This window comes from Aplidium turbinatum, chromosome 14 (assembly GCF_918807975.1).
Source record: "Aplidium turbinatum chromosome 14, kaAplTurb1.1, whole genome shotgun sequence".
Taxonomy (NCBI): domain Eukaryota; kingdom Metazoa; phylum Chordata; class Ascidiacea; order Aplousobranchia; family Polyclinidae; genus Aplidium; species Aplidium turbinatum.
In genome coordinates, this window is record NC_137485.1 from 9,688,310 (window position 1) to 9,713,283 (window position 24,974).

At 39.4% G+C, this 24,974-nt stretch overlaps 2 protein-coding genes across 2 annotated transcripts; one reads left to right on the top strand and one right to left on the bottom strand.

Annotated features, from left to right (window-relative positions):
• Nucleotides 1–1,403: 1,403 nt before the first annotated feature.
• Nucleotides 1,404–14,073, top strand: LOC145783234 (dnaJ homolog subfamily A member 3, mitochondrial-like). Its single transcript, XM_082595045.1, has 11 exons — nt 1,404–1,599; nt 7,520–7,647; nt 8,130–8,213; nt 8,308–8,529; nt 8,786–8,938; nt 9,500–9,647; nt 10,418–10,482; nt 11,435–11,563; nt 12,064–12,179; nt 13,199–13,290; nt 13,687–14,073. Exons 1-11 carry the CDS (start codon nt 1,428–1,430, stop codon nt 13,815–13,817), a joined length of 1,440 nt encoding a protein of 479 aa, XP_082451171.1. The 5' UTR covers nt 1,404–1,427; the 3' UTR covers nt 13,818–14,073.
• A 7-nt stretch (nt 14,074–14,080) lies between these two features.
• Nucleotides 14,081–22,235, bottom strand: LOC145783233 (uncharacterized). The gene is made up of 9 exons (XM_082595044.1): nt 21,878–22,235; nt 21,357–21,525; nt 20,817–20,898; nt 20,076–20,252; nt 19,814–19,957; nt 18,813–18,941; nt 17,587–18,268; nt 15,943–16,067; nt 14,081–15,530 (listed from the first exon to the last, which is right to left on the bottom strand). Exons 1-9 carry the CDS (start codon nt 22,068–22,070, stop codon nt 15,159–15,161), a joined length of 2,073 nt encoding a protein of 690 aa, XP_082451170.1. The 5' UTR covers nt 22,071–22,235; the 3' UTR covers nt 14,081–15,158.
• Nucleotides 22,236–24,974: the final 2,739 nt, after the last annotated feature.

Consider the following 24,974-nt stretch of genomic DNA (forward strand, 5'->3'; position numbering starts at 1 on the left):
GTTATCAAGAGAGTAGGCTACATCCATAACTTACGTTTGTCATGTCAAAAATTATTCATTGAAAAACGGTCCTGATGATGACATCACCTTGCTGAAATCAGCAAAAGAAGGAAAAAAACGACTGTTGATTATGAAGGATATGAAACTTGCCTCACTTTGTGACACTTCAGTCCCTTTGCTAGGCCTAATAGACCTAGGCCTAAAGATAATTTTTTGTTTATTTCATGTTTGCAGGTTGAAAAAGAATCTTTAGATCTTAGCTCACAGTGTCTTAGCTTAAGATCTCGACATACTTCCTATCAGTAGGCTAATTTGCATAAATCGGAAAATTCTAAATTTGTCTCTAAATTTAACAGTATGCCATAGCTTACCTGGGTATAGGCTACTTTGAACCTAACTTTTAGGAAATTATACTGAAGTAGGCTATAGGCTACATTACCATCCCACGAGAGTTACTCAAAAAATAATTTTTACTTACGTGGTTTCAGTTCAAGAAAAGGTCAAGGCAGTTTGAAATTCTGAGGCAAAAAAATATGGAATGATTTACCTTCAGCAATAGTCGAGGGCAGCGAGTTTAAAAACCTTCACGAAAAAAGTTAAAACTCATTATATGAATAAACTTTGTCTGTGACTGTTTCTATCGTCACAACATTGACGCCTGCTTCGCAAATTGTTTTGGATTGAATATTGTTACGACTTATACTACATAGGCTGTCATTTTGTTAACTGCATTCAAGTAGGCTTGAAGTGCCCCTGACAGGTTGGATCCAAGTGTAGTAACTTTTTTAAGCATTTCCTAGCGCAGAATTATGCTTAGCGAACTTTTTAAACTTAACCTCGAAGCTCGACTGGTTAGGGAGGAATTTATATCATACTACTGCTCTACAGCGTCACCACGGGCGAAACTCCATATTTTACTGCTCTGTGATGACTTTGGTGGTGTTAGGCTACGTCATACTGGGTGAGCGTCATTAGTGACGGATGAAACAAATGTTTTCTAGTACTGCAGATGTAATTGGTGGATCAAGGTACCATTCGAAAAGATAAACCATTACACAATTATTAAGGAATAAAGAGAAGCATGAGTTGTAAGAAAAAAAGTATGAGTTTCGAAAACTGGGAATTTATGGGATTCAGAGAGCGATACGGAGAAGAAAAAAAACAATATTTTCAAAAATTATTTAAAAAAAATATTGCAAAAATATGTTTTGTTGTTTATCGTCTTGTATCAAACCGAAGTCGGAGTCACCCTTTTTTTAAGGACTTCGACTGCGCACTGGCCAATATCCTTATAACTTCACAGCCCAGGAAAAAAACTCGGCATTTTAACGAAATTTAAACCGAAACTCTGTATTCTTGTAAGCTCTGTTTTATCACTTTTTTGGTTGCGAATTGCGAAATACAAAAGGCAAAAATATAGGGTAACCATGTCGGCATATGGAGGCACGTGTAGATTAACGAAATGTTTCACAAAACTTCCAAGCTCCTATGAAATTCAGCAGATATCTTCTTATTTAATATTCAACAAAGGAATCAATTGCCGCGGATTTTCACAAAAAGCAAGAAAACCTTGGCATTCAACTTGCTCTTTTTATGCAGGTAGAGTAGTATATATTAATATTGCACATCGTACAACTAGGTAGGCCACACTATTTTGAAGAAACTTGTGTTATAATATGTTAAGATGGTTGTATCAATGCTAAGTAATATTGTAAATGTTTTAATACCCATTTGCTTACCTGACCGTAGTACGGTACCGGTAGCTGCTAAACCTTGCTCTAAGCTGCCGGCGGCCATGGCAACCAAGAAGTGGTTAAGGATGCAACCTAGTTCGTACCATGAACAGTTCGGACCGTCAGTTCGTACCTTGAAAAGATCGAGAAAAAAAATTAAAAAAAGCCGAAGTTGCTGATTGCAGTTTCCGCTATCATTTTAAAATTTTCCCCCTGAAAAGATCGAGAGAAAAATAACTCAAAACCGAAGTCCGCTGATCGCAGTTTCCGCAAACATTTTTCCGTAGTTTCCTCTAACTCTAACCATATGATAGAGTAATCTATGCTCTAACCCTCGCTGATCGCAGTTTCCGCAAACATTTTTTCGCAGTTTCCGCAAGCAGTTTCCCCTACGCCCTAACCCTCGAGTTTGTTTCAAATTGTTTCGGAAAACTCCGATCAGCGACTTAGCTTTGTGCTATTAAACTGCGATCAGCGACTTCGGCCTTTTTTTAATTTTTTTTTTCTCGATCTTTTCAGGGTACGAACTGACTGTACGAATGGTTCAAGGTATGAACTACCGTAGGTTGCACCCAGTGGTTAAATAACCTCTGAAACTATCGCTCCAGTAGGTCATGTTTGGTTGTAAATTTCCAAAAGCCAACATTTCTCCACTCTGCTGATACTTAAAGCTTTCTTTTTTTTATTCTCCTTTGTGTTTCAAACTTTTGAGAATTTGACTGCCGGGAAGAAGCTCTGGTAGGCCATGCTTGGTCGCAAGTAAGATAAAAAAGTTTAGAGGCTTGAGTAACCCACCTATGAGCATCACGAGTCACATCAAATTGCCTATAAGCAATCAAGCATCCTATATCCATAAGATATGTCAAATTAAATTTCTTGGAAATGATGTTAAATTACTCATAAGGATGTGCATATTACATAAGGTACCGCATGTCAGACTCATGTCACATTACTCATATGTACTTTTTACACTTGACAAATTACCAATCAGTATTTCTAAGTCAACTTGATACTTGTGATACCACTTTTAACAATGCGGAAACAGAGGTCAATTGAAGAAACGCAAAATTAAGACTATTGCAAACTTTTGTATTCTCAATTGCCTCGTACTGATTTGACATTTGAATAAGCAAAAAATATGCCATTAAAAAGTTTTAAATTGTGGTGTCACAGGAGGCTGAACTGTGCATGACTGGAAGGGAAAAAAAGAAATGCATTATGTAAAAAATATTGTAGATAACAACTAGAATCTAACTAACAATGTAAACCTTGGAAAATTATGATACTTTGGAAACATTTAGATAATTAACATTGACTGCAAGGAATACAAACAAAAGATTAGATCAAGAAAATTGCAGGACTGAAAAACATGTCCGAATTATTAAGAAAAGAAAAAAGAAAGACAGGTTATAGCTGTGTTGAAAAAGATGCACGATTTGCTTTATTTGAATAGAAATGTCATGAAAAAGCTTATAATCTCAACAGTGTTTTTTTCAATGTTTTTGAGGTGTTGAGTTAGGCTGATGTATATACTATCATTGTACCATATAGTGTAATTATTAAGATTTAATGTAATTATAACCAGTGGCGGCTCGTGGTCTCAAAACATGGGGGGGCTGCATCAACCAGTAGGCTAACCTAATATAAATAATTATAAACCTGTACCGGACTGAGTTATAAATGCACTGAGTTAGGGTTAGTAACACAGTAACATGTTCTTTTAATTGGCTGTCGTTTAATGTTTTTATCATTTAAAGTAAACTTTTGATAATGGCTTGAATTTGGTCAAGTTTAGGTGGTCACCAGATGGAGCTAGTACTATTTTGGGACTTGGTATTAACTTAGTTGGTTAGATCTATGCTTGTGCTTTCTAACGATAGCAAATTTGTTGAAATTGAACAACAAATGAATAAATGGGAAACAATTTCCTTCAGGTGTTTTTCAGTGCATTTTCACCGCGTACTTCCTCCTTTATAATAGTCCATTCCAACCTGTGTGACGTATCGTGACCTCATCATCTCAAAAGGACAAGTTGTGAAAGAGCACCAATAATTACAGTAATTGGCTTTACTTCACATCAAACTAGTCTGTCTCAGTGACTTCTCAAAACACAGATCAAGTAAAGTAACCTATGATCCCTTCACCTAATCACCGATAACTTCCACACGCTTACCCTAAAGATTTACGAGAACCACAGTTGGAATCCCTGACCAGGGTCTGTTCTATTTGCAGTCCCTACAGCGCTTGTTCAGTGACGCTAGAAAACTTTTTTCTGAAAAACCTACGTCATAAAAAAAAGAACAAGCAACACCGAGCCTGCAGAATTTGCAGACCCAGAGTTGCCAATTAATTTTTGTAACACAAATTTTTTTTTTATTACAAAAAAAATTAATATTAAGAGTTTTTTAATTCTTCAAGCGAAATAAATTAAAAAAACATGGCAAAACTATCTATATGTAATATAATTCACATATGCACAAAAATGTTGGGGGGCTGCAGTCCCGCAGTCCCTTATGACGAGCCGCCACTGATTATAACTAAAAAGTCTGACCAATTAGCAATTTTAAGTATATATATACATTAGTTTCTTTATGTCTACTTCATCGTCAATGTCTACAAGCCCCCACCTTCGCGGATAACATCAACAGCCATCCCAGTGTTCCCCCACCCCAGCCTCTATGCTGGCGATTTTAACTGCCACCACACTGACTGGGGATACAACTCCATCAACAACGACGGAGATAGTCTGGCCGCTTGGGCAACCAACAACAACCTCGCCCTCTTACACGATCCTAAGGGCGCACCGAGCTTCCACTCCGGTCGTTGGAACACTGGCACGAACCCAGACCTGGCTTTCGCAAGTGATGACCCCGATGATCGCCAGCCGGACAGACGTGTGTTAGAGAAGTTCCCAAGGTCTCAACACCGACCCTCGCTAATCACGGCCCCCTTGCTTGCCACACCTATTCCGAGCAAGCCTGTCAAGCGATGGAACTTCAGAAAGGCCGACTGGGAATACTACAGCTTCCTCACAAACGAAGCTACGCAGTACCTCCCATCCCCACACACCATCAAAGTGGATGAAGCCTACCAGGACTTCTGTGATGCAATCATATCTGCGGCAAAAGACTCCATCCCGCGAGGTCGACGGAAAAACTACATACCTTGCTGGGATGTGGAGTGCGACAGGCTTTACCGCGACTTCCTCCGTTCCCCCCAGGGTACCGCCACCACCAACTCAGCAACAGCCCTGCTGGCAAGATTGGATTCAAAGAGGAAGAAGCGCTGGACAGAAGCCATAGACTCAATCGACTTCACGCACTCCAGCCGCACAGCTTGGAGTACACTCAACAACCTCACTGGCAGATCACGTGCCTCTCGTCGCCAATGCCCCATTTCAGCAAATGCCATCGCCTCACAACTTGTGAAAAATGGAGTGCACAGAACGAGAGACCGTGAATCAGACAAGTCCGTCCTCAAGGAAATGACGGACCTCTGGAAGGTCCCAACACCTGTCGAGGGCAACATCTCTGGTGAGTTTACCCCAGAAGAATTTGCCTCCGCCCTCCAGCACCTAAAGCCAGGCAAATCCCCGGGCCTTGACCACCTATGCCCGGAACTAATACTCCAAGCTGCCCCCTCTATGAGGTCCTGGTTAAAAGAATTCCTTTCCTGCTGCTTGCGTCACCTGCGCATCCCAAGAATCTGGAGAAGAGCCCTAGTGGTTGCAGTCCCAAAGCCGAAGAAGCCCCCAGGGGATCCGAAGAGCTACCGCCCCATCTCTCTGCTCTGTATCCCCTTCAAGATACTCGAAAGACTTATCTACGCCCGTGTCGAACCGATAATAGACCCTCAGCTCCCTCGGGAACAAGCCGGCTTTCGCCACGGAAGATCAACTGTAGACCAGGTCACCCTGATGACCCAAGACATCGAGGACAGCTTCTCGGCAAAAAAGAAGGCTGGCGCCGTGTTTGTCGATCTCACGGCTGCCTACGACACTGTATGGCACAGCGGCCTTACCTGCAAACTACTCCGTCTCCTTCCTGACTGGCACATGGTCCATATGATTATGGAACTTGTGCAAAACCGCAGCTTTACCCTTTCCACCGGTAGCGGCCGACGAAGTAGACTACGTCGACTCAGGAACGGCGTCCCACAGGGCTTTTGTCCTGTGGGACGCCGTTCTGTCCTGCGCCTGTCCTGGCTCCCCTCCTCTTTAACACTTACATCTATGACCTGCCTGACACCATCTCCAGGAAGTATGCTTATGCAGACGATCTGGCTCTCCTGCATCCAGCCGGAGATTGGCAGTCAATGGAGAGGAACCTAAGCCAGGACATGTCAACTATATCAACATATCTCCAGAAATGGAAGCTACAGCTCAGCAAGGCAAAGACAGTGTCGGCGGCCTTCCACCTAAACAACAAGGAAGCAAAACGTGAGATCAACATTACCACCGATGACGAACACCTCCCCTACTGCGCCGAACCCACCTACCTCGGCGTAACTCTGGACAGGTCACTCACGTACCGACGACACCTGGAGTCACTGCGCAAAAAACTATCTGCGCGCGTTGCACTTTTGAGGCGGCTGGCGGGTTCCGGCTGGGGAGCTGATGCGAAAACCCTTCGCACAGCTACCTTGGCCCTTGTCCATTCTACCGCTGAGTACTGCGCACCAGTGTGGTGCCGCAGCTCTCACACCCGCCACATTGACACCGCCATCAATGACGCACTACGCACTGTGACTGGATGCCTGCGTCCCACTCCAACGGACTGCCTTCCCATCCTTGCAGGCATCCAACCTGCTGAGCTTCGCCGTAAAGGAGCCATGATTTCCCTTGCTCGTCGCGCACTGGACCCCGACCACCTCCTCCACAGTACATTCCAGCGCCTACCTGGAGGACAGCAGCGACTGAAATCAAGACGCCCATTTGTGCCCGCCGCACGACAGCTTCTGAACAACGTTGAAGATCTTGGAATAAGTGCGGCACACTGGACGAACTACACATGGAACATGGAGTGGCAAAACAACACCTCCCGACTCCGTGATTTCCTACCCGACGTCGATCCCCACCCTCCGGGAATGTCCCTCGCAAGACTTGCGTGGGTCCGGCTTAACCGCCTACGAACCGGCGTCGGTCGCTTTCGTTCAGACATGTGCAAATGGGGCCTGGCTCCCTCACCGGGATGCGAGTGTGGCGCCACAGACCAGACAGTAGATCATGTCGTCCATGACTGCCCAATTCATCAACCACCACATGGAGCGCTTGGACTGAAGGCCCTGGATGACGAAACTGTCGAGTGGCTGATGACATCATGCCCAAACATATAGTCCAGAAGAACAGCTCATACGACGAAGAAGAAGAAGTTTCTTTATCAGAAATATAAAAAAAAAGATTTGCACAACCGACCACTTTAAAAATTAGCTATTTTCAGTTGTTTAGCAATGATATGCTTTTCAGTAGAACAATTGCTTGGTCAAAAAATTAGGACTCTGATTTTTCATGTCCTCAAGTCATTAAAAACATTCTTGTTAAATAATTATCTTCATATAGTACATTGCGATGCAGGAAATGCATCAGCTTTTTTGTGAAAAGCTGTTTTTGTGCTTGGTATTGTCATGTTTAAGATGTCTTTGTCATTGTAGTGTTTTTTAAATGTACAGTGATGTTCTAAATGCTTTTTTTTATTTTTAAAGTTTTTTGCTTCTTGGTTAATCGAACAACTACCGTACATAAAGCTTACCATTAGTGGATTTTTCCAAATCCATTTTTTTCTAATCAGATCCTGTGAATCTACAAAGAGTTTCTTTTCACTCTTCCAATCATTTATTTGCTTCAAAGGATTTCTATAAAATCTTGGGTATTTCCAAAAATGCTTCTCAGAAAGAAGTCAAAAAGGCATATTATCAGGTAACAGTGTGACATACGAGGTGTAATTTTTACAGCTTTGATCTGCATTGTAAAGCTATGAAACTCAACTAGGCTACATGCTTGGTCTAAATCATAAAACATATTTCTAAATATTTTGTGTCTTCACATATTTTAAGATACTCATACCTTTTAGAAGTTTGGTTTTCAAAGAGTTTAAGTTGCATGTGAAATTTATGATACTGTATTTTTGCGATTTAATTTTAACAACAAGCTTACCGGTTGCCACTACAGTATATTCTTTTGATTGAAATGTGTTGAAGACGTTCAGCACAAAATTAACTAAATGTCTGACCAACTTATGAGGTCGTGCACACTGTATGATACAACAAATCAATTGAAAATACCAGAGCACTTGCTATATATTTTTTATAGATGACTTGGCATTCTCTAATTGATTGCTTATTTGGTATATATACTGTATAATATATATTGTATACTATACTGTATAATCTTGTTTGCAGTTAGCAAAGAAATTCCATCCTGATACCAATAAAGGAGACAAAAACGCTGCTGTTAAATTCTCCGAAGTCGCAGAAGCATACGAGGTAAGGTGTAGCAGAACTCGACTGTCCATTTGAGTTAACATTTTTTAGATTTTCGAAACAACTTGCTATTCAATCTCTACTTTACCTTGATCAGGTTTTAGGCGATGAGTCAAGGAGGCAGCAGTATGATCTTCTTGGTTCAGCTAGCTACCAAGCGCAGCAGCAAGGAGGAGGAGGAGCACAGTGGTCGAGGCAAGGATTCGCTGGACACATGGACCCGGAAGATCTCTTTCGTAAAATATTTGAAGAGTTCTCTGGTGGTGGAACAGGAGGATCAAGTTCATATCAAGACTTACATGAATTTTCTCCTTTAGAAGTAATTACATTTACCAAGTGATGCGTTTATCATGTGATGCGAACCGCCGAACAATAATAATTAATCACTTGATTAAAAAACTGCAAGCAAAAAAGGATAGTAAAAATTCTTTATCGGTCTTGTAATGTTTAGCTGCCATGATTTGAGATGTTTTCCATATCATTATCAGTACTGTAATACAGTGGGAAGCTTAAAACTTGCAAGAGCCGTTGATTTTTTTGGCTAAGATCTAATATGATGGTATTGGTATTGCTAGGTGTTTTTGGACCTGACGTTCAATGAAGCTGCAAAGGGTGCAAACAAAACACTTGTCTTAGAAGTGATGGATACGTGTCCAAGGTGCATGGGGAAAGGAAATGAAACCGGCACTAAAATTGCCAAATGTGGATATTGCGGAGGCAGTGGTGTGGTGAGTGTCTTGTTTAGTTTATCCTTGTTTGCTGTGACTTCAGCCCAATTGTCGCATACTGTTCATTGAAAAATCCTTCATCTGGTTCTGGTATTTTTAGAAGTTTGTACTTTGTTTGCTAAGTGCTGATCCACCTGTATGTGAGACACTTTACTAACCGCCTGGTTGCAGCCATTTGAAGTTATCGAGTTTACAGCCCCCTTCACTCTGTTCGAAATTTTCAAGTCCGGCTGAGGTAAAGTAGTAGTAGTAGTAGTAGTAGTAGGCATCCTTCCATCTTTTCAGATGATGTTAGCACTCTGGGTACGGCAGCTTCTCATATGGCTCTGAAGTCCAATCCTGGCGTGGCAGTCTCGTCCACAGTTTGGACATATGAAATCAGAGGAGTTCTGAGGCTGTTGTCTCTCTTTTCTTCTTTGTCTTCTTTCCTCTAGTTGCTTCCTCCGCCTCGACTGACCCTTTGCTAGACCCGCACTGACTTCGTAGCGCCATCTGTTGCGATTTGCTGCGATCAGTTCCCAGCTGGCGAGTAAAACAACTTTGATATTTCTTGCATTTCAGGAGCAAATTTCTACGGGTCCGTTTGTGATGCGGGCCACATGCAGGAAGTGTGGAGGAACAGGGAAGCTGATCACCTATCCGTGCGTCATGTGCCATGCCAGTGGTCAAGTCAAACAAAAGAAATCCATTACTGTCCCTGTTCCCGCTGGTAGTTTTCCTACTACATGTAACAGAAGTTCATTTCACGTCGTTTCATGGCTGTGAAGTCGGAGAGATTTTTGCGTGTCGACTCGAAGTCGTTAAAAAGGCCGACTTCGACTTGATACAGAGCGATGACCAATAATTTTTTTTAAATAATTGTTTCTTGTTCTTGGTATTGCGCTCTGAAATTTTACCATAAAATATAAGTGTTTGTTTTTTTCAGTTTTTGTGAAAGTTCCGTTTTAATTTTGATCACAACTAAAATTAAAAATCATTATGAAAAAATTAAAAACATCTGGCAACACTGAAGTCGGAATCGACCAGTTATAAATCGAGAAGTCGAGTCTCTTACAACTCAGCAGTTTCGAACTCAGCACATTGCAGTTGCGCAAGTGACAACTGAGCAACATTTCAGCAAGTGGCTGAAGTGGGTAAATGATGAACCTAAGCAAGTGAAAAGGGACCAAGCCGATACTTGGCATGTAACAAGTCAGCAAATTCAGTTTAGCAAGCAATGACCAAGCAAGTCCGATGCTAGATGAAAATTGAATTTGCTGACTTGTGCATTCGCTGAAATGTGTCACTTGCTGAATTATCGCATGTCGAGTTGTCCGGCTACCGAGAAGTCGGAGTCGTATATTTTTCACCCGACTCCACAGCCTTATTTCAACGTCACAAGACGTTGAAAAGACGTGAAAATGACTAACTTTTGCTGGAGAGTTGTTTCTGACCCGTCGCTGGTCGTTTTGTTCTGATTTTCATTTTTTTTTTTTTTAGGTGTTGCGGATAGACAAACAGTGCGGATGCAGGTTGGAACGAGGGAGGTTTTTATAACTTTTAAGGTAAAGAATAGTTTTCAGTTCAACTTGGTTACTCGTGTTAGGTTTTTGTTGTGTTTTCAACCTCACTGAACGAGTTAATTTGAATGTGGATCCTCCCCCATATTGGACTTCATCTACCGCGTCTGTCAAATCAAAATGTGTTTTATTAAAAATAATAAATTTATAATTTAGAAAAGATAACCTGTTAACTCCGATAGCTCATTTGGTGAAGCGACCGATTGTAAACAAAGAAACTACAAGATCACGAAGTGACTGTTCAACTCTATGCTTGAGCAACGCATTTCAAGGACAGCCAGCTCTCCATTCAGCGATATTTAATGGATGGAATAATTTACAGACATCACCACTTTAACAACCGGAAACTTGGTCTGCGTCAGTGTTTCAAAGCTTTTGCAAGTATGCGAAACTGTCAGTTATACAAAAAGTTGTCGAAGCGGCGGTTTGAAAATAGGATCTTCTGAATTTCTGTTTTGTTCGCACCCTCTTGTCCTTTCCTCTCACTGCGTTACATTAAGCTGCACTACTCTCAGAATCACTCCACTGTTTCAAATATGTGACCCTAATTTTGGTCACCGTGCCAGATGCCAGTGTCCAAAAAGCAAGGTTTCGCTACATCTCTGCGCATTTAATGTACTGTGTGAAGTAATCAATAATCATGTTATATGTATTGTCGTTCTACAACTGCTAAAATCTTTTAACGACTGGGTTTGTTCAAAATTTTGTGACCACATTTACGATGTCATCACATTATTACCCGACTTATCCTCACTGCGTTGTACAAGAAGGAACACAATCAGTATCAATTTTTGAAGTCTTGTAGTATGACCCGACCTGGAATCGAACCCAGACCTACCAGCACTACAGCCGGTGAAAACCACTCGGTCACTGAGCGAGTTGCGGTTTTAAGGTGCCAAAACAGCTGCGAAAGAAGCAACCCAATCTTTCCTTTCAGGTTGCAAGCAGCCGTTTGTTCAGGCGGGAAGGTGCGGATTTGCATTCCGACGTGTCTCTGTCCATCATGCAAGCGGCTCTAGGCGGAAGTATAAAGATTCCAGGCCTTTACGAAGAAACTGCACTTGAAGTTAGTTGATTTTCCGAAACGTTGCAACATTTGTAATTTCTTTTGTAGCTACAGTTTTCGTAATTCCAGACTTACGTTTTCCTGTAAATTTGTCTTTCGCTTGATTTAGCAACAACAACAGCATTTTAGTTTATTTAATGTAAATTTATTTAGATTGAAGTCTTGTTTCTCAACAGATTTTTAAAGAGGCTTATTATTTTGCAATATTCTGTTTCACTCTTGTTTGACTGAGTAAAAATATTAAAAAAAAAAAAAAACTACAACTTTTGTATCATTTTATTTTTGGCAGTAGCTATTGCAGCAATCACCCGTTTCCGCAAATTCTTTAAAGCCAGTTTTACAGGCATTTTAACTCCATTTATTCCAGCTACTCGAACTACTTTCAGTTCTACCTAACATCCAGCAACCCTGCTCTTTTTGACATTGATTCAAAGTCTGCAGACAAATCAATGTCAAAAACATTTTATTGAACGGATGCTGAATTGTTAATTCAATTCCAGATACCTCCTGGTACCGGTTCCCATCGCACTTTTAAGTTCCCAGGTAAAGGGATAAAGAAGGTGAACAGTTACGGGTTTGGTGACCATTTCGTCCACGTCAAAGTCACCCCACCATCGTGAGTTACTGATAGTGATTAGAACAAATTTGTTTTTTGCATCTTCATATACACTATCACAGCTTATGTTCGAAGATTGAAGATTTAGATTATGTTGGTGGAAATGCACGAAGCTCAAGCTTCGTCCCCGCCTTCTGGAATGCCATTTCTGGGTTAACTGGACATTTTACGGTCTGCTGCTATTCGGAGAAATCCCAATTCGGAGACAGCCTTTTTCGAAGATTTATAAAATATGACAGCTACTGGACTTATGAATTGGGACTGAGCTAGAATGCGTCATGAGTCTGTCTCAACCAAATGTGGTTTCTGCATCGACCATATAATAATAACGCTTGCTTGTTGATATATAGCGCTGTATGCGTTGCTCCTCAACGCTTTGCAAAGCAGACAGATGCAGCCGTGCAAAGGCGCAACTGAGTACATTATTACCCGAATCCATTTCACTGCTCAGTGCCAAGCAGGAATTACGGTCAGTACCATTTTTAAAAAGTCTTTGGTATGACCCGACAGAGTATCGTACCCATGCCTACCGATTCAGAGGCGAACGTACTAAGCCATAGAGCCATCTTCTAGTTTTTTTCATTGCAATGATAACTTGCGCTTGCTCTTCATGAACACATATAAAACACTTGCCATCACTGCAATGAAAAAGCCCATAAGGTCAAGACAAAAACTTCATTTGATTGAGACAAAGACTAATGGTCACGCGTTTTAGCGCAATCCCACTTCAGTTTTAATTCAAAAAAATCTTCTTTATTCATCAACGACATCTGTGAGCTGCATTGCCGAGTGGTGAGAGCCCTAGAACGGCAATCGAAAGGGCGCCGGTTCGACACCGCTCAAGAGCATGCGGCTGTGTCTTTGGCTGGACACTTAAAGGCATGCCTGAAGGTGGACATGAAGATTGGCTTCCTTGAAATCTTCAACCACCGGGTGTAAGCCTGGATACAACAAACAAACAAAAACGAGATTTTTTTTCTTATAGTTTGTCCGCGTTTTTATTAACGACTGCTTTTTAGGTCATTGTCAGCGCGCCAGAGGGAATTGCTTTTGGAATTTATTGATGAAGAGAAAGACTTAAAGGGAACAGTCACCGGGCACAATCCGAAAAGTTAGTGATGTCGATTTTTACACATAGGTCCAGATGAAATTAACACTTTTACTGAGAAAGCTGCTCAGAATTAACAACAACAACGCATTTTTAAATAAGTTTTGTTTATTTAGAGATCAGTAAATCTTACAAATACTAAGATTTAACTGAAATCTATATCAATAATCTATATAACCTGTATCTTTATCATTTGGATTATCTTGATCACTTGTGTTTGCAAGCTAAATAATAACTCGCTAAATGATAACTTTCTTAATAACAACTTGCTTAATGATAATTTAGTTTAATAATAATTTACTCTACTCAAGAGGATCGCACTTTAATCAGCCTAAATATAAACGTAACGGAAAAAGTAATTTCCTGGTGCGAGATATTGACAAGTTGTTTTTTCTTCAGGAAAAACTCCTCCCGAGGAGCCAAAACCCGAAGTAACAGCTTCAGAAAAAGTTACCAATAAGCCTTCCTCGTCGAAAGAAGAGGAACCGACTGGTTTTTTTGCTAAAATCAAAAAGGCTGTTTTAGGCTGACGTATTGCGTTCTTATCGATGTAGAAAATGATTTTGCTGCTATTTAAATTATTCCATTATGTGTGACAATCTTACGAAACTACTTAATAAAAAAGAACACATGTTCCTATAATGAGTAATTTGTTTATTAAAGCGTTCACACACGCATACACGACGTTATAAAATGATTGTTCAAATAGAGTATTTGAAATAGATCGTTGTAATCTATTTCAATTCAACAATGCGTCTGATTACTGCTAAGGCAGGCGAATATTTTCAACACAGAACTAGTTACCCAGCTAGCAAATGAATCAGTTTTTACTTTAATTCAACGTCTGCAAGCGTTGAATCAATGTAAAGAGTGATTCATTTGCTGTCTGGATAAAAGTTGTGCAAATGGTTGTCGAGAGTTTCAGATCCACATGGATAAAACAATCTTGAACCACCTTAAACCGGTTCGTATTTGTGCTTTTTTTCAGGTTTAGAACATAGAATTCTATCTATGCAAAAGCAGAAATTGTTTCCCAATTTTAAAGCAGAATGAGTCGCACAAGACACTAGGACGTAGGCTATTTTCTCAAATTTTTTATATTTCCTTGTGAAGGCCAAACTAGGGAAACTCTTTTTGCTTCAGCTTAACCCCAGTGCGACCTTTTCTCTGTTGTCATAAATTTGAACTTGGTCACTGCAGGTGAACCCGTTGTTATTGGTTAGTGACATTGTCTTCAAAAAAATATAATTTATTCAATAAGGTCGAGATGCAACTAAGATTTGTGTGATGCATTTGCGATTACACACAGATCTTTTTCTGCAGGAAATGCCTCAGCAGGACCGTTTGGCTTTATACCAGTAAGAGGCTCAAGACCCCAAATGAAGACACTAATAAAGAAAACAATATGCAGTATTTTTTGTTTTTGTCCTTCCTGGAAAGACAACCTCTTTCAATGCTTCTGTTGCTCGGCGTATGGAGGCGGCCACTTAGCACAATCAATGTTTACAACATTGTTACTTGACTGACTTGCAGTATGATAACGTATAATCTCGTGGCCATACTATTTTGACTTTTTAAACAATCAGTTCAAGCACGTTTTAAATCTTACAAAGTTTTCTACTGTTTTTCCCTTTCATTAGGGTGTTGGTAGGCTACAACGCACATTGTAGCCTAAGTGACATTTTTCACGAACTATTGGTAACGCAAATAACCAAACAATGTGGAAGTGTCACTGCATAAAAACTAAGCAACCCTGATAAATAATTCGTCATAATGTCCAGTCCCTTGCTGGCAAATGAATGATAAAGGGCACTGCAATGAAGAGACAAAACTGAATGAGATTGGGCTAGATGTACAAGTCCGAAATACTGTCAAAGTCGGTTTGCCGCGATGTTGAATGCCTTCTTGAATACCTTCTCTGCGTCCTCGTAGTCGTTCGTGCGATATTCCTCGAAGTCTACCTTCAAATTCTTAGCCAACCCTTCGCATTCAGATTCACTCATGATAGCTGCCCGTCGTCTGGAGTCGAGTTGGACGTGCAATTCGGTTTGTGTCATCACCAACAGTACGGGGGCGTATCGAGCGGCAGATTGTCTCCACTTATCCATCCAGGTCGTTATGACGTGGTTGTATGACTGTCGAGACGCCGGTGAGAAACAAATCACTACCACGTCGCAATCTTTTCGAAGGTTGTCGGACCCTTTTTCCACTTTGACATTGTAGTATTGACCCAAAATCAAAAGCTGAAATTTTTAATCAGGTTAGTTGTTAGAGTAGGCTAACATATCAGTTGACCGTCAAGGCTATTCAAGTCTTTTATTGATGCTATAGTCTATCTTTTTGTTCTTTTCTTTAGGCTACCATCGTAAAGATGGAATGACATCAGCAATGTATAGGCCTATAGGCTATCTTGATCGCTTTGTTGAATTTTTTTTGCACGAGGTTGATGAGAACGCATTTTCCTCGGATTTGCTGAAAAATGCTGTCGGAAAAACTAGGATTTTTGGAAAAACCGGAGATTAGATTAGAACTACAACTAGAGTGATTAAGTTTTCATCAAATTAGATTAGAATTACCGACAATTAGCTCTAATTTATCTGATCTGTCTGGTTTTGTTCCTCAAGCATGGTTAGTTTAATACGTTGTTTTTCTTACCTGTGACCGTTTTACTCTCTTTAAGAAGCAGTTTATCATATCTTCTTTACCCACACCACTGTCTCCCAACACAACACATTTTAAGAGATTTCTTTTAGGTCGGAAATCAGATTGCGTGATTCTTCCTAAAATGACAAGGCATGATAAATAATGTTAGTACGGTAGCCTATACTACCGCTATAGGCTACAGTCAATGTCACTAAAAAATCGCTGTGCCATGCCCAAATCATTGAGCACACCTTGGATACTGAAAAGTTTGGGTGTTCATCAGGACAATTATCGTTACTTATAGTTATAAAATTTACAAAGTTATATGGGCCTACTGCAGTAGCTATCTGAAAACCCCCAAAAAATATCTGAAATTTTGCTATATCGAAGCAAATGTTTCATAAGTTTCGAAGAGACACACTTAGAAGAATATTAGATTACTACTTATGACGTCTAATGACATTGACGAAGTTATCTTATGAACTACAAAAGCAAAAGTTAATAAGTCTGATTTAATGGTTTTCTATAATTTTTTTCAAAAATTAATAATATTTTTGGGATGTTATAACGAATTTTTTCCTTTTGTCATTTATATAGCCTAATTGTAATCAATATTTCGTTGTAATCACAGTCATGGTAAAACTGTGAGTGTTGATAGACTGCTGAATAAAGTTTGCATTTCTAAGTTAAACATGGATCAACAACCTGCCGTCTTAAAAGAATTATGTTGAACCAGGCCCGGATTTAGGGGGGGGCAGAGGGGGCAGTTGCCCCGGGCCCCCCGACTTTTGAAGGGCCCCCCTATGTGGAAAAAAAATGTGATTTTGTGTTATTTTTTTCCGTTTAGCCTTAAATTTTTTTGCACGGGGGCCCCCCGATCTAAAAGTGCCCCGGGCCTCCCATCAGCTAAATCCGGCCCTGTGTTGAACATACATAGCCCTATAAAAGATTAACGTTTTTAAGGCTTTTATATGATTTTTTTAATTTTAGGAAGCTTATCCTTTTTTGTGTGATGCTGATGTCCTTATTTGTGACGAGTGACGACGCACCATAGCGTCGCGACGCATAGTTTAAGAATCACTGTAATACACAAATAAACTTCCAACCAACTTTGAAAGTCGTAATTTATCAATCATACTGCAAACTCGGAAACTTTCACGGACCCCCTGAAAACGTTTCGTGGACCCCTTTGGTGTCCGCCGACCTCGACTGAGAACCACCACTTTATTACTTAATACAACTAACATGTAGTGGTGGCTGATGGGTTGCGAAAGTGGGGCCACTTCAATAGACAAAAAAAAACTGTTGAGGTTCTAGGGAGCTTTTCACAAACAAAAATTGAAAATGTTTAGGCTAATTTGTTACATTCAGAGCGTGTTTTCAGCTTTAAATTGTGATGAAAAGTTAAGATAAAACTTTCGTGTTTTGAACTTTGAAAAGTTAGATTTATCTGCGAGACAGAAGTCGTCATTACTAAAGCCATAGCTGATATGGCTCACGAGCAATACGTTCCCGATCCTGGCCTAAATATTGACCAATGAGGGATTGACACAAACTAGAACAGGTTGAATTAAACTGACCTATAGGGAACCGTCTTTCGGTAACCTGCATAAAAATCCAGGGTATACTATTATGGAAACCAGAAAGTCTACGTACCCGCAGTATTTGTAAGCGAGGATGGCAAGAATCTTTGAGCTTGCTGTGGAACAGTATTTTTAACAATTTCACCAGCTATTTTAACAAGTGATGAATTACGAATTCCATTGCGCTGATTTGTTTTGCTTGTGCCCTGCTTTCTTTCATCTTTTGGTCGATGATTGTGATGTAAGCTTGATTTTTTAGGCAAGTATTTTGAGACACCATGAGTGGTACCAGAGTTAGTATTTTGATACTGTTGATTGTTAAGTGGGGGAGACGTAGAAAGACGTCGGCTAACTCGGGGTGCCTGATGTTGCATACGGTTGGAAGAATCGTTTTCCTCTGGAATGGAAAACGGATTCTTCTGGAATAGATTAGGATCTGCGAGAAAATTTCCAGCAGAATTGTTATAAAATTCCGGCAGTTGATGATCACTTCGAACGTAATAGTCACCGCGAGATTCTTGTTGAGTTGAAGATGAAAACAATCCTCTTTGAGGGTTTTGCTGATTGGACGCACCATTCAAGCTGGGTGTTATGTTTCGTCTTTCCTGATTTTGCCAATGTTGATTTGGTTGTGCATGCAATTCTTGTGATGCAAATCTTTGGTTGTGTTTGTTTACAGTCGTAATCAAAGATTGTGTTGCCATTTCTTCTGTCAGGGCGGCTTTTTTAGGAACTTGAGTGTGTAGTTCGTACACCTGTGAAGATAAGAATAACCATTGACAATTAGGCTACCTCAAGACACAACTTGGTTTGGTTGATTTTGAATCTTTATCCTCGGACTGACAAAGCCTTGATAGGTTATTCCTGGTGGTTTCGCATACTTGCAGAGGCTCTTGACACAGGGCCGGTAACCGAAATTGACAGAGTGAAGTTTTCCAATTGTTGAAATGTTGTTGCCGAATTGTCGAACTTGCGCCGTGTGATCTTGAGCCGGGCGCGCAACCACTGAGCTAACGGGCGGACGATAACTTGATAGTCAGTGTAGCTTATTAGTAGCCTATGTATAGGCTATAGTAGACCTAAATATTAATAGAAAGTATAACTTACTGAAAAGCTGTGAGTCATTTGCACAAACTAGATATTGGGCTGCAGTAAATGCAAACTTTGCCTCAACGTCTCTAGTTCTGTATTTAGAAAGTTCAAACTAACCTAGTTACATATTTTGATTTTGAAATGACGAAAAGATCACCATAGATGTCATCTCCAATGGATGTCTTTTTAGAAGAAAGCCAAACTTACTTGTCGAGCTACTTCCACGTGATCAAAAGGACAATTTGTTTTCAGCATCTTCTTGATTGCAAGAGCGTCTGGTCTCTGCTCACGATCATAATGCAGGCAATCATGGATGAGCTGACGTAAAGGCTCATACTGAAAAGTAATGTTAACTGTGAAGTAGTTATATGTTTTCTAGTGTATAGAAGCAATCAAACTTTTTGCTTTTGCTGATCACAGGCGTAAGTTACAATGCATCGTTCATTACTGAAACTGTAAATTAAACAAAAATTAATTAGGTGCTCTTGATACCCCAAAAACAAACAATGTGCATTCTTTTCTTCCCATTATTACAAGTAAACAGAAAAACTAGAAAAACTAAAGTTTTTTTCCAGAGAACATAGGCTGCATACGGCAAGTGGTCAGAGTGCCTTTATTTTGTCGATTAGGCTCTTGGTGCACACAAGCTGCGGCCTTTTATCAAACAACATTACCAAACTTATTCCAAATCTAAGTAGGCCTACACTCAAGGATATTACTAAAAAAGTTAACATCTTTTCTTCTAAACTGCTAACTTATAGCATATGTTGCCACTATCAAACGCAAACGATTTACTTAAAAAATAAAGAAATGTAGGCGTACCCTCAAAGTTAATTTTACCCCAGATTAAATATTTGCTGATGTAGAAACCACACAATTAGCCTATAGTCAAGTAGGCCTAATGTTTTTAACCTTTTTAAACCAAAAAACACTTGCTGCCAAAAAATATTTCTGCAAACCAAACAACTTCCAGAACTTTAACAAAACGTTCTAACCCTTGTAGAAACTCAGAAAAATCTACTTAAAAAATTCAATACATCTTTTTTCCCACGTTTTTCAAAATCAGCAACAAATTTTAGCTTATCTTTCTAAGTTTGACTTAAATTTAAACCGACTTCAAGTTTTCCTTTCACAACCTTGCAAACAGATAGAGAGAAATAACGTTCTGCTGGGAGTAGTAGGCTACACCATAAGCACAGCACACATACCTCTGGTTGTAAAGGAAAATTATCCATGTTCGGTTTTTGACCGCTCAGCACGAGCGATCGCACCATTGCATCGCGTTCACCAACATACGGTCGTTGCTGAATAATTATCTCCCCAGCAGAAACACCAAAAGCGTATATATCCACCTAACAATATATAATCCACTTTAAAAAATTGCAGCATGGCAAGAGCAGCATGCATTGCAGGATGCCAGGCCACTGATAGATATGTTATACCTATTGTATTTTAGCGATGCTCGTTTACCTTAGAAGTTGACGCTTCGCCCTTGATACGTTCTGGAGCACAATACCTCAACGTTGTGACCGAATCACTTGGTGGGATACGATTTTCTTTCCATTGCGTCGTCACAGTACTGCAGACCGAAGTTCCAAAATCACCGATTTTAACGTGGAAATCCATATCCAATAAGATGTTCTTGGGCTGCAAAATATCACTTTGTAAAATTTCTGCTTTTTTGTAATCAACAACGTTAATTTTATAAGTAGTGATATTTATTGTCTACTTCGTTAAAAAACGAAATATAAATTTCATTAATATGATTGAAACAAAGCCGCGTGTTTCATTGTTACAATGTTATTATTTGTTACAATATTATTACTTTATTGTTACAATATTTGCCTTAAACATAAACAACTAATACAAAATGATAGCCTTGTATATCAGGAACTGTAGCTGATGTCTTATGGTAACGGTACTGTAAAAGCGCAAAATACTCCCTGCCAACTTGTGCCTTCAACACTCGCCAAACCAGTGCAAACAACTTTAAGAAGATTTGCAACCAATTGCAGGTTTAGTATTTCGTTATTACAAAATTTGCCATGAACATAAGAAGCAATATAAAAATATATTTAAAACGGTCGAAATGTTTAAGGCCATGCTGAGGATGCTACCTTTTTACATTCGCCTACATTTTGCCTATCGTTACTTTGTATACACAGATAGCCTATTGGCTATTGGCCGTTGATTTATAACTTATAACAGAACCTTTATATCCCGATGCAACACACGCTGATCAACCCCGAAGTTATGAATGAAATGTATGCCGGATACAATTTCGCTGAGAAATCTGAAAAAAAGTTTTGGATTAGTCAAATAACTGAAAACTTATGTAACTATTGAAATTCTTACACCAGGGGTATCAACAACATAGATTTCCACAAATTAAAGTATAAACGAGTGCTGAGAAATCAAAGTCTGCTATGAGGAAGATTTTGAGTTGTCCTTTGACAATGCAACTATTCTTGTCATTTATTGTTATCTGTCATTGAGCGCACATCTCTATAATCGATCAATTTGTTTCAGTTTTCAATTAGTAGGCAGTTGGGGTGTGCGTTCACATAGTTTATGTTGGTTGGTTTTGAATCTTTATCCTAGATCTGACAAAGCCTTTGAAATGTTATTCCTGGCAGTTTTGTATACTAGTAAAGGCATAGGCCTACGCTACTTGTATAAGGCGTTTTTGCAATATGGCTTAAAAACAAAAAAGGAAAGCATGTAGAATTAATAGAATTACAAACAACTCACCGAAATTTCAAGTCTTTTTCTATTTTAATAGACTGGTTGTGGATCAACGTGTCCAAGGAACCGTTTTCTGCATATTCCATCACCAAGCCAGTGATTTCCCGTGTTACCAAAATTCCTATAAGATTGACCACGTAGGGGCATGCCATTGCGATTCGGAGCTGTTTGCCTTCTGCAAAGATAATTTGAAGTAATGATCAAGAAGATTGTAATGGGAGCTGTCATCGTTCAAACACAAAGCCAATAAAAAATATCAAAAAAAATCAAAAAGTCAATAGGCCTACTCAGTTTTGTAAATCAATTGCCCATAGATTTACTTTACACAATGTTTTATGTTGTTAACCGCCCCGTTAGCTAAGTAGTTAAGTGCCTGACTCAAGATCAAGCGGCACAGGAAATTTCACTCTGCCAACCTCGGTAACCTGCCCTACGTCAAAGCCTCTTCAAGTATGCGAAACTACCAGGAATAGCTTATTAAAGGGTTTGTCAATCCGAGGATAAAGATTCAAAATCAACCAACTTACCTTTCACACACTCAGCAGCGTTGTCTCTTTGACTTTGCTTCAAGATTTTAACAGCTACCGTTTCATTGGTTCTTGTATCAAAGGCTTTGTATACATCACCCATTCCACCACTTCCATCAATCGCACAATTGTAGGGGTTGCATTTGAAATTATCTGGCTTTAGAGCTGTGTAATCGGAGTTAGAACTTGGCATGGTTGTGGGAGTTTACGTTCTCGTTTGCAAATATTCTGTATGATTAGAACTATTTGACTTGTACGGTTTCTTCGTCATTTGAATTTTTTTATTGTTGGCTTTTATCAATCCTGAGCACTCGTAATGCGGTTTATTTATTACCCAAATAAAAGTAGGAAACTATTAAGTTTCTGCAAGACATGATAGATGACATAAAACAAATTTTTAATTGCAATGCTCGCTAAAAAATGCACTTTACTTTTTCTGCTTGCTTGCACAAACACGTCTAACAAGAAAACTGTCAGCCAATAAATACAGAGTGATCACTAAACTGAATATTGACATTAATCTTTGCGTGTTCGCGAAATTCACGCCCATGTGTAATGGCGTTCATTATGACTTCACTGATTGAGTATATAAATATGTCCACACATAACCGTTCGGTGATTTCTCTCAAAATATTGCCGGGAAATTCCCCAGCCCAACAGATTCGATTCAAACTTTGGGAACGTTTTCTTTTAGTTTCTGTTCCTTTTTCTGTTTTGACTTTGTTTTTTGTCAGAGGTGATGTTTGACAACTGACATGATTAATCTTGAAATATTACTTTAACGTGTTTAAACGTTGTTGTGTGGCAATTTATTGTCTGAAGCATGGCTTAAATGACCATTTACCATTTGGCGACTAACGAATACTTAATATAAGAGCAGCAAAACATCCTAAAACGATACACACGTAACATCAGAGTAAATTTTTTGAAGATGCGACATTTTTCGCCTGACAGGATGTTTTTATAAATGTCAATACAAAATTGTCCAAGATGTAAAAATGGAATTCTGCAGATATAAAACAAAAATAGCTTTGTGAACCCGAATGAAAAGTTAATGTATTGTTGCAAAGATAAAAGGTTATGAGCTGCGCACCGAACAAAAAAGCATACTCAACAACAACCACCCACTCTGTTGTTAGTTGTTACACATTAATCAGTGTAATAAAAATAGGAGGAACTGAAAACTGAAGAGCCAAAAGGTAAACCTACAAAGATTATCACCTCTTGTTCACTCAGCCAGCATATCATTTCATGTTGTTACATTCAACGTTTGCAGATGTTCAATCAGTGTAAAAAAGGAACCGATTTGCTTTCTAGGGAAACTGGGAACCTCTGGTGATAGACTGATGATGACATGTTCTCGAGGTTATTATCGTACAATGACCTGAAGAAACCTTGTGACGTTATCCGGAGAATACAATACACCGGATGCCTTCGCCAATGGCGCAACGTTATCCTTGCAAGCACGAAGCACGATCAGTTGTTTTTGAATTCGTTTAACGTTTGCAGACGTTTAATAGTAAAAAAACTAATTTTAGGTCGGTTTTATATTTTCAATTTTGGTTCATCTCTTTTGCGTCTGGCGGAGACATGGGGAAGCCAAATCGTATTCGCTGTATAGACAAAAAACACGTGTAGACTAAACCTAAAATTCATTGTCAAAGCATCGTAATCGAACAGCTTCTCCCAATCGCTCATGGAAACCGTATTCAGTAAAAATTCACTCGAAAAAAATGTATACAGAAAATATTCCGACTGAAATATCCACACGGAAAATATCCCAAGTGGAAAATATCCACTAAGAACTACTTCCTCTCTAGAAAAATAATGATATTTTTCAGTCGAGATATTTTCCGTATAGATAGTTTCTGTATGGATATTTTTCGCATGGATTTTTACCTACATTCAGGGCCGAATTGAAAGAAAAAAAGGCCCTAGGCTATTCGCTTGTTGAGGCTCCCAAACTTTAACAGCCATAGAGACGAGTATTTCAAACAAACAACTACCGATATCATAGTGTTGTAGTGATGGAAAAAATGCACGCAAGTGTTGAAATTAACCATTTGAAGATAACCAAGGTCTGTTATTACATTATAACACTTTTGTGCAATATTACTGCAAAATAGAAAAGGTTATAGTTAAACAAAATAATTGTAAGTTATTTTAGGTTAGTAATGTTATGTTCTTTAAAAAAAATTTGAACTTACAAATTTTATATTGCCTGTTGAAAAATGCTCCTTCGTAACAAGATGATTAGGTTATTGCTATAACCTACCTGTAAGCTAGTTATCAACGATAGTGTTCACATAACGCATAGATCTTACCATATACTTTCTCACTAAATAATCTGGTTTAAAACACGTAATACATAAGAAGTGAACCATTATGATCAAAAATATTTAGATTGAGCAAAAAACATTTTTTCTTACCTTCCTCCTAGCAAAATCATTCAAACTCTCATCACAATTCATTTGCCTCAGTTTGTCACTTTTACTATACAGAATACTTAGTGCAGATAACCTGTCTTTGCAAGATTTCAAAGCTTCGTCTCCGATACTGGCCCCAACCCAACCAGAATGTTTTTTACAAGAAACCCCTGGGTGCGGCCAAATCGCCTGCACACAGGCGTCAAATTGTTTCGTTCTAATAATTATGCACAAATGAAGAATGGCACTTTACGCGACTTGTGAGTGCGGCAAGGAAAACGATATCACAAACCACACCATCTGCAACTGTCCTATCTATCATGTGCGTGTTCAGAGCGAATTGGATGGCCAATCATTTCAACGGCTGCTCGAAACCTTTCCAAACATCTAACCCGCTAGGCTACTACTCAACGGTGGTGAAACTGATAGGTAAACCAAGTCGATCCTTGGAGTGGCAAAAACGAAAGTTTAAACAAAAAAGAAGTGATTTTCAGTTCAGTTTTAAATTCGTTTAGGTCTTGAGAAGGATCTCTTTCCAGAGCAGTTAATAGCCGGATGATTGATTCTACGTTTGGGAAGACTATCTGAATTGTTTTGCTTGCATATACAGTAGTTTGATAAAAGTCCGTAGCCAATGAGACAAAATGTGCTTTTCTCTGGGTCTATAGTTT

Bases quoted from the DNA above. Each gene is read 5' to 3' on its own strand.
- LOC145783234 (XM_082595045.1), top strand. From the start codon at position 1,428: ATGTCGGCATATGGAGGCACGTGTAGATTAACGAAATGTTTCACAAAA. The intron at 8,939-9,499 runs GTGAGTGTCTTG...CTTGCATTTCAG, and splicing joins ATTGCGGAGGCAGTGGTGTG to GAGCAAATTTCTACGGGTCC. The intron at 12,180-13,198 runs GTGAGTTACTGA...ACTGCTTTTTAG, and splicing joins GTCAAAGTCACCCCACCATC to GTCATTGTCAGCGCGCCAGA.
- LOC145783233 (XM_082595044.1), bottom strand. From the start codon at position 22,070: ATGCCAAGTTCTAACTCCGATTACACAGCTCTAAAGCCAGATAATTTC. The intron at 21,526-21,877 runs GTAAGTTGGTTG...TTATCTTTGCAG, and splicing joins CGCTGCTGAGTGTGTGAAAG to AAGGCAAACAGCTCCGAATC. The intron at 16,068-17,586 runs GTACGTAGACTT...TTGTCATTTTAG, and splicing joins CTCGCTTACAAATACTGCGG to GAAGAATCACGCAATCTGAT.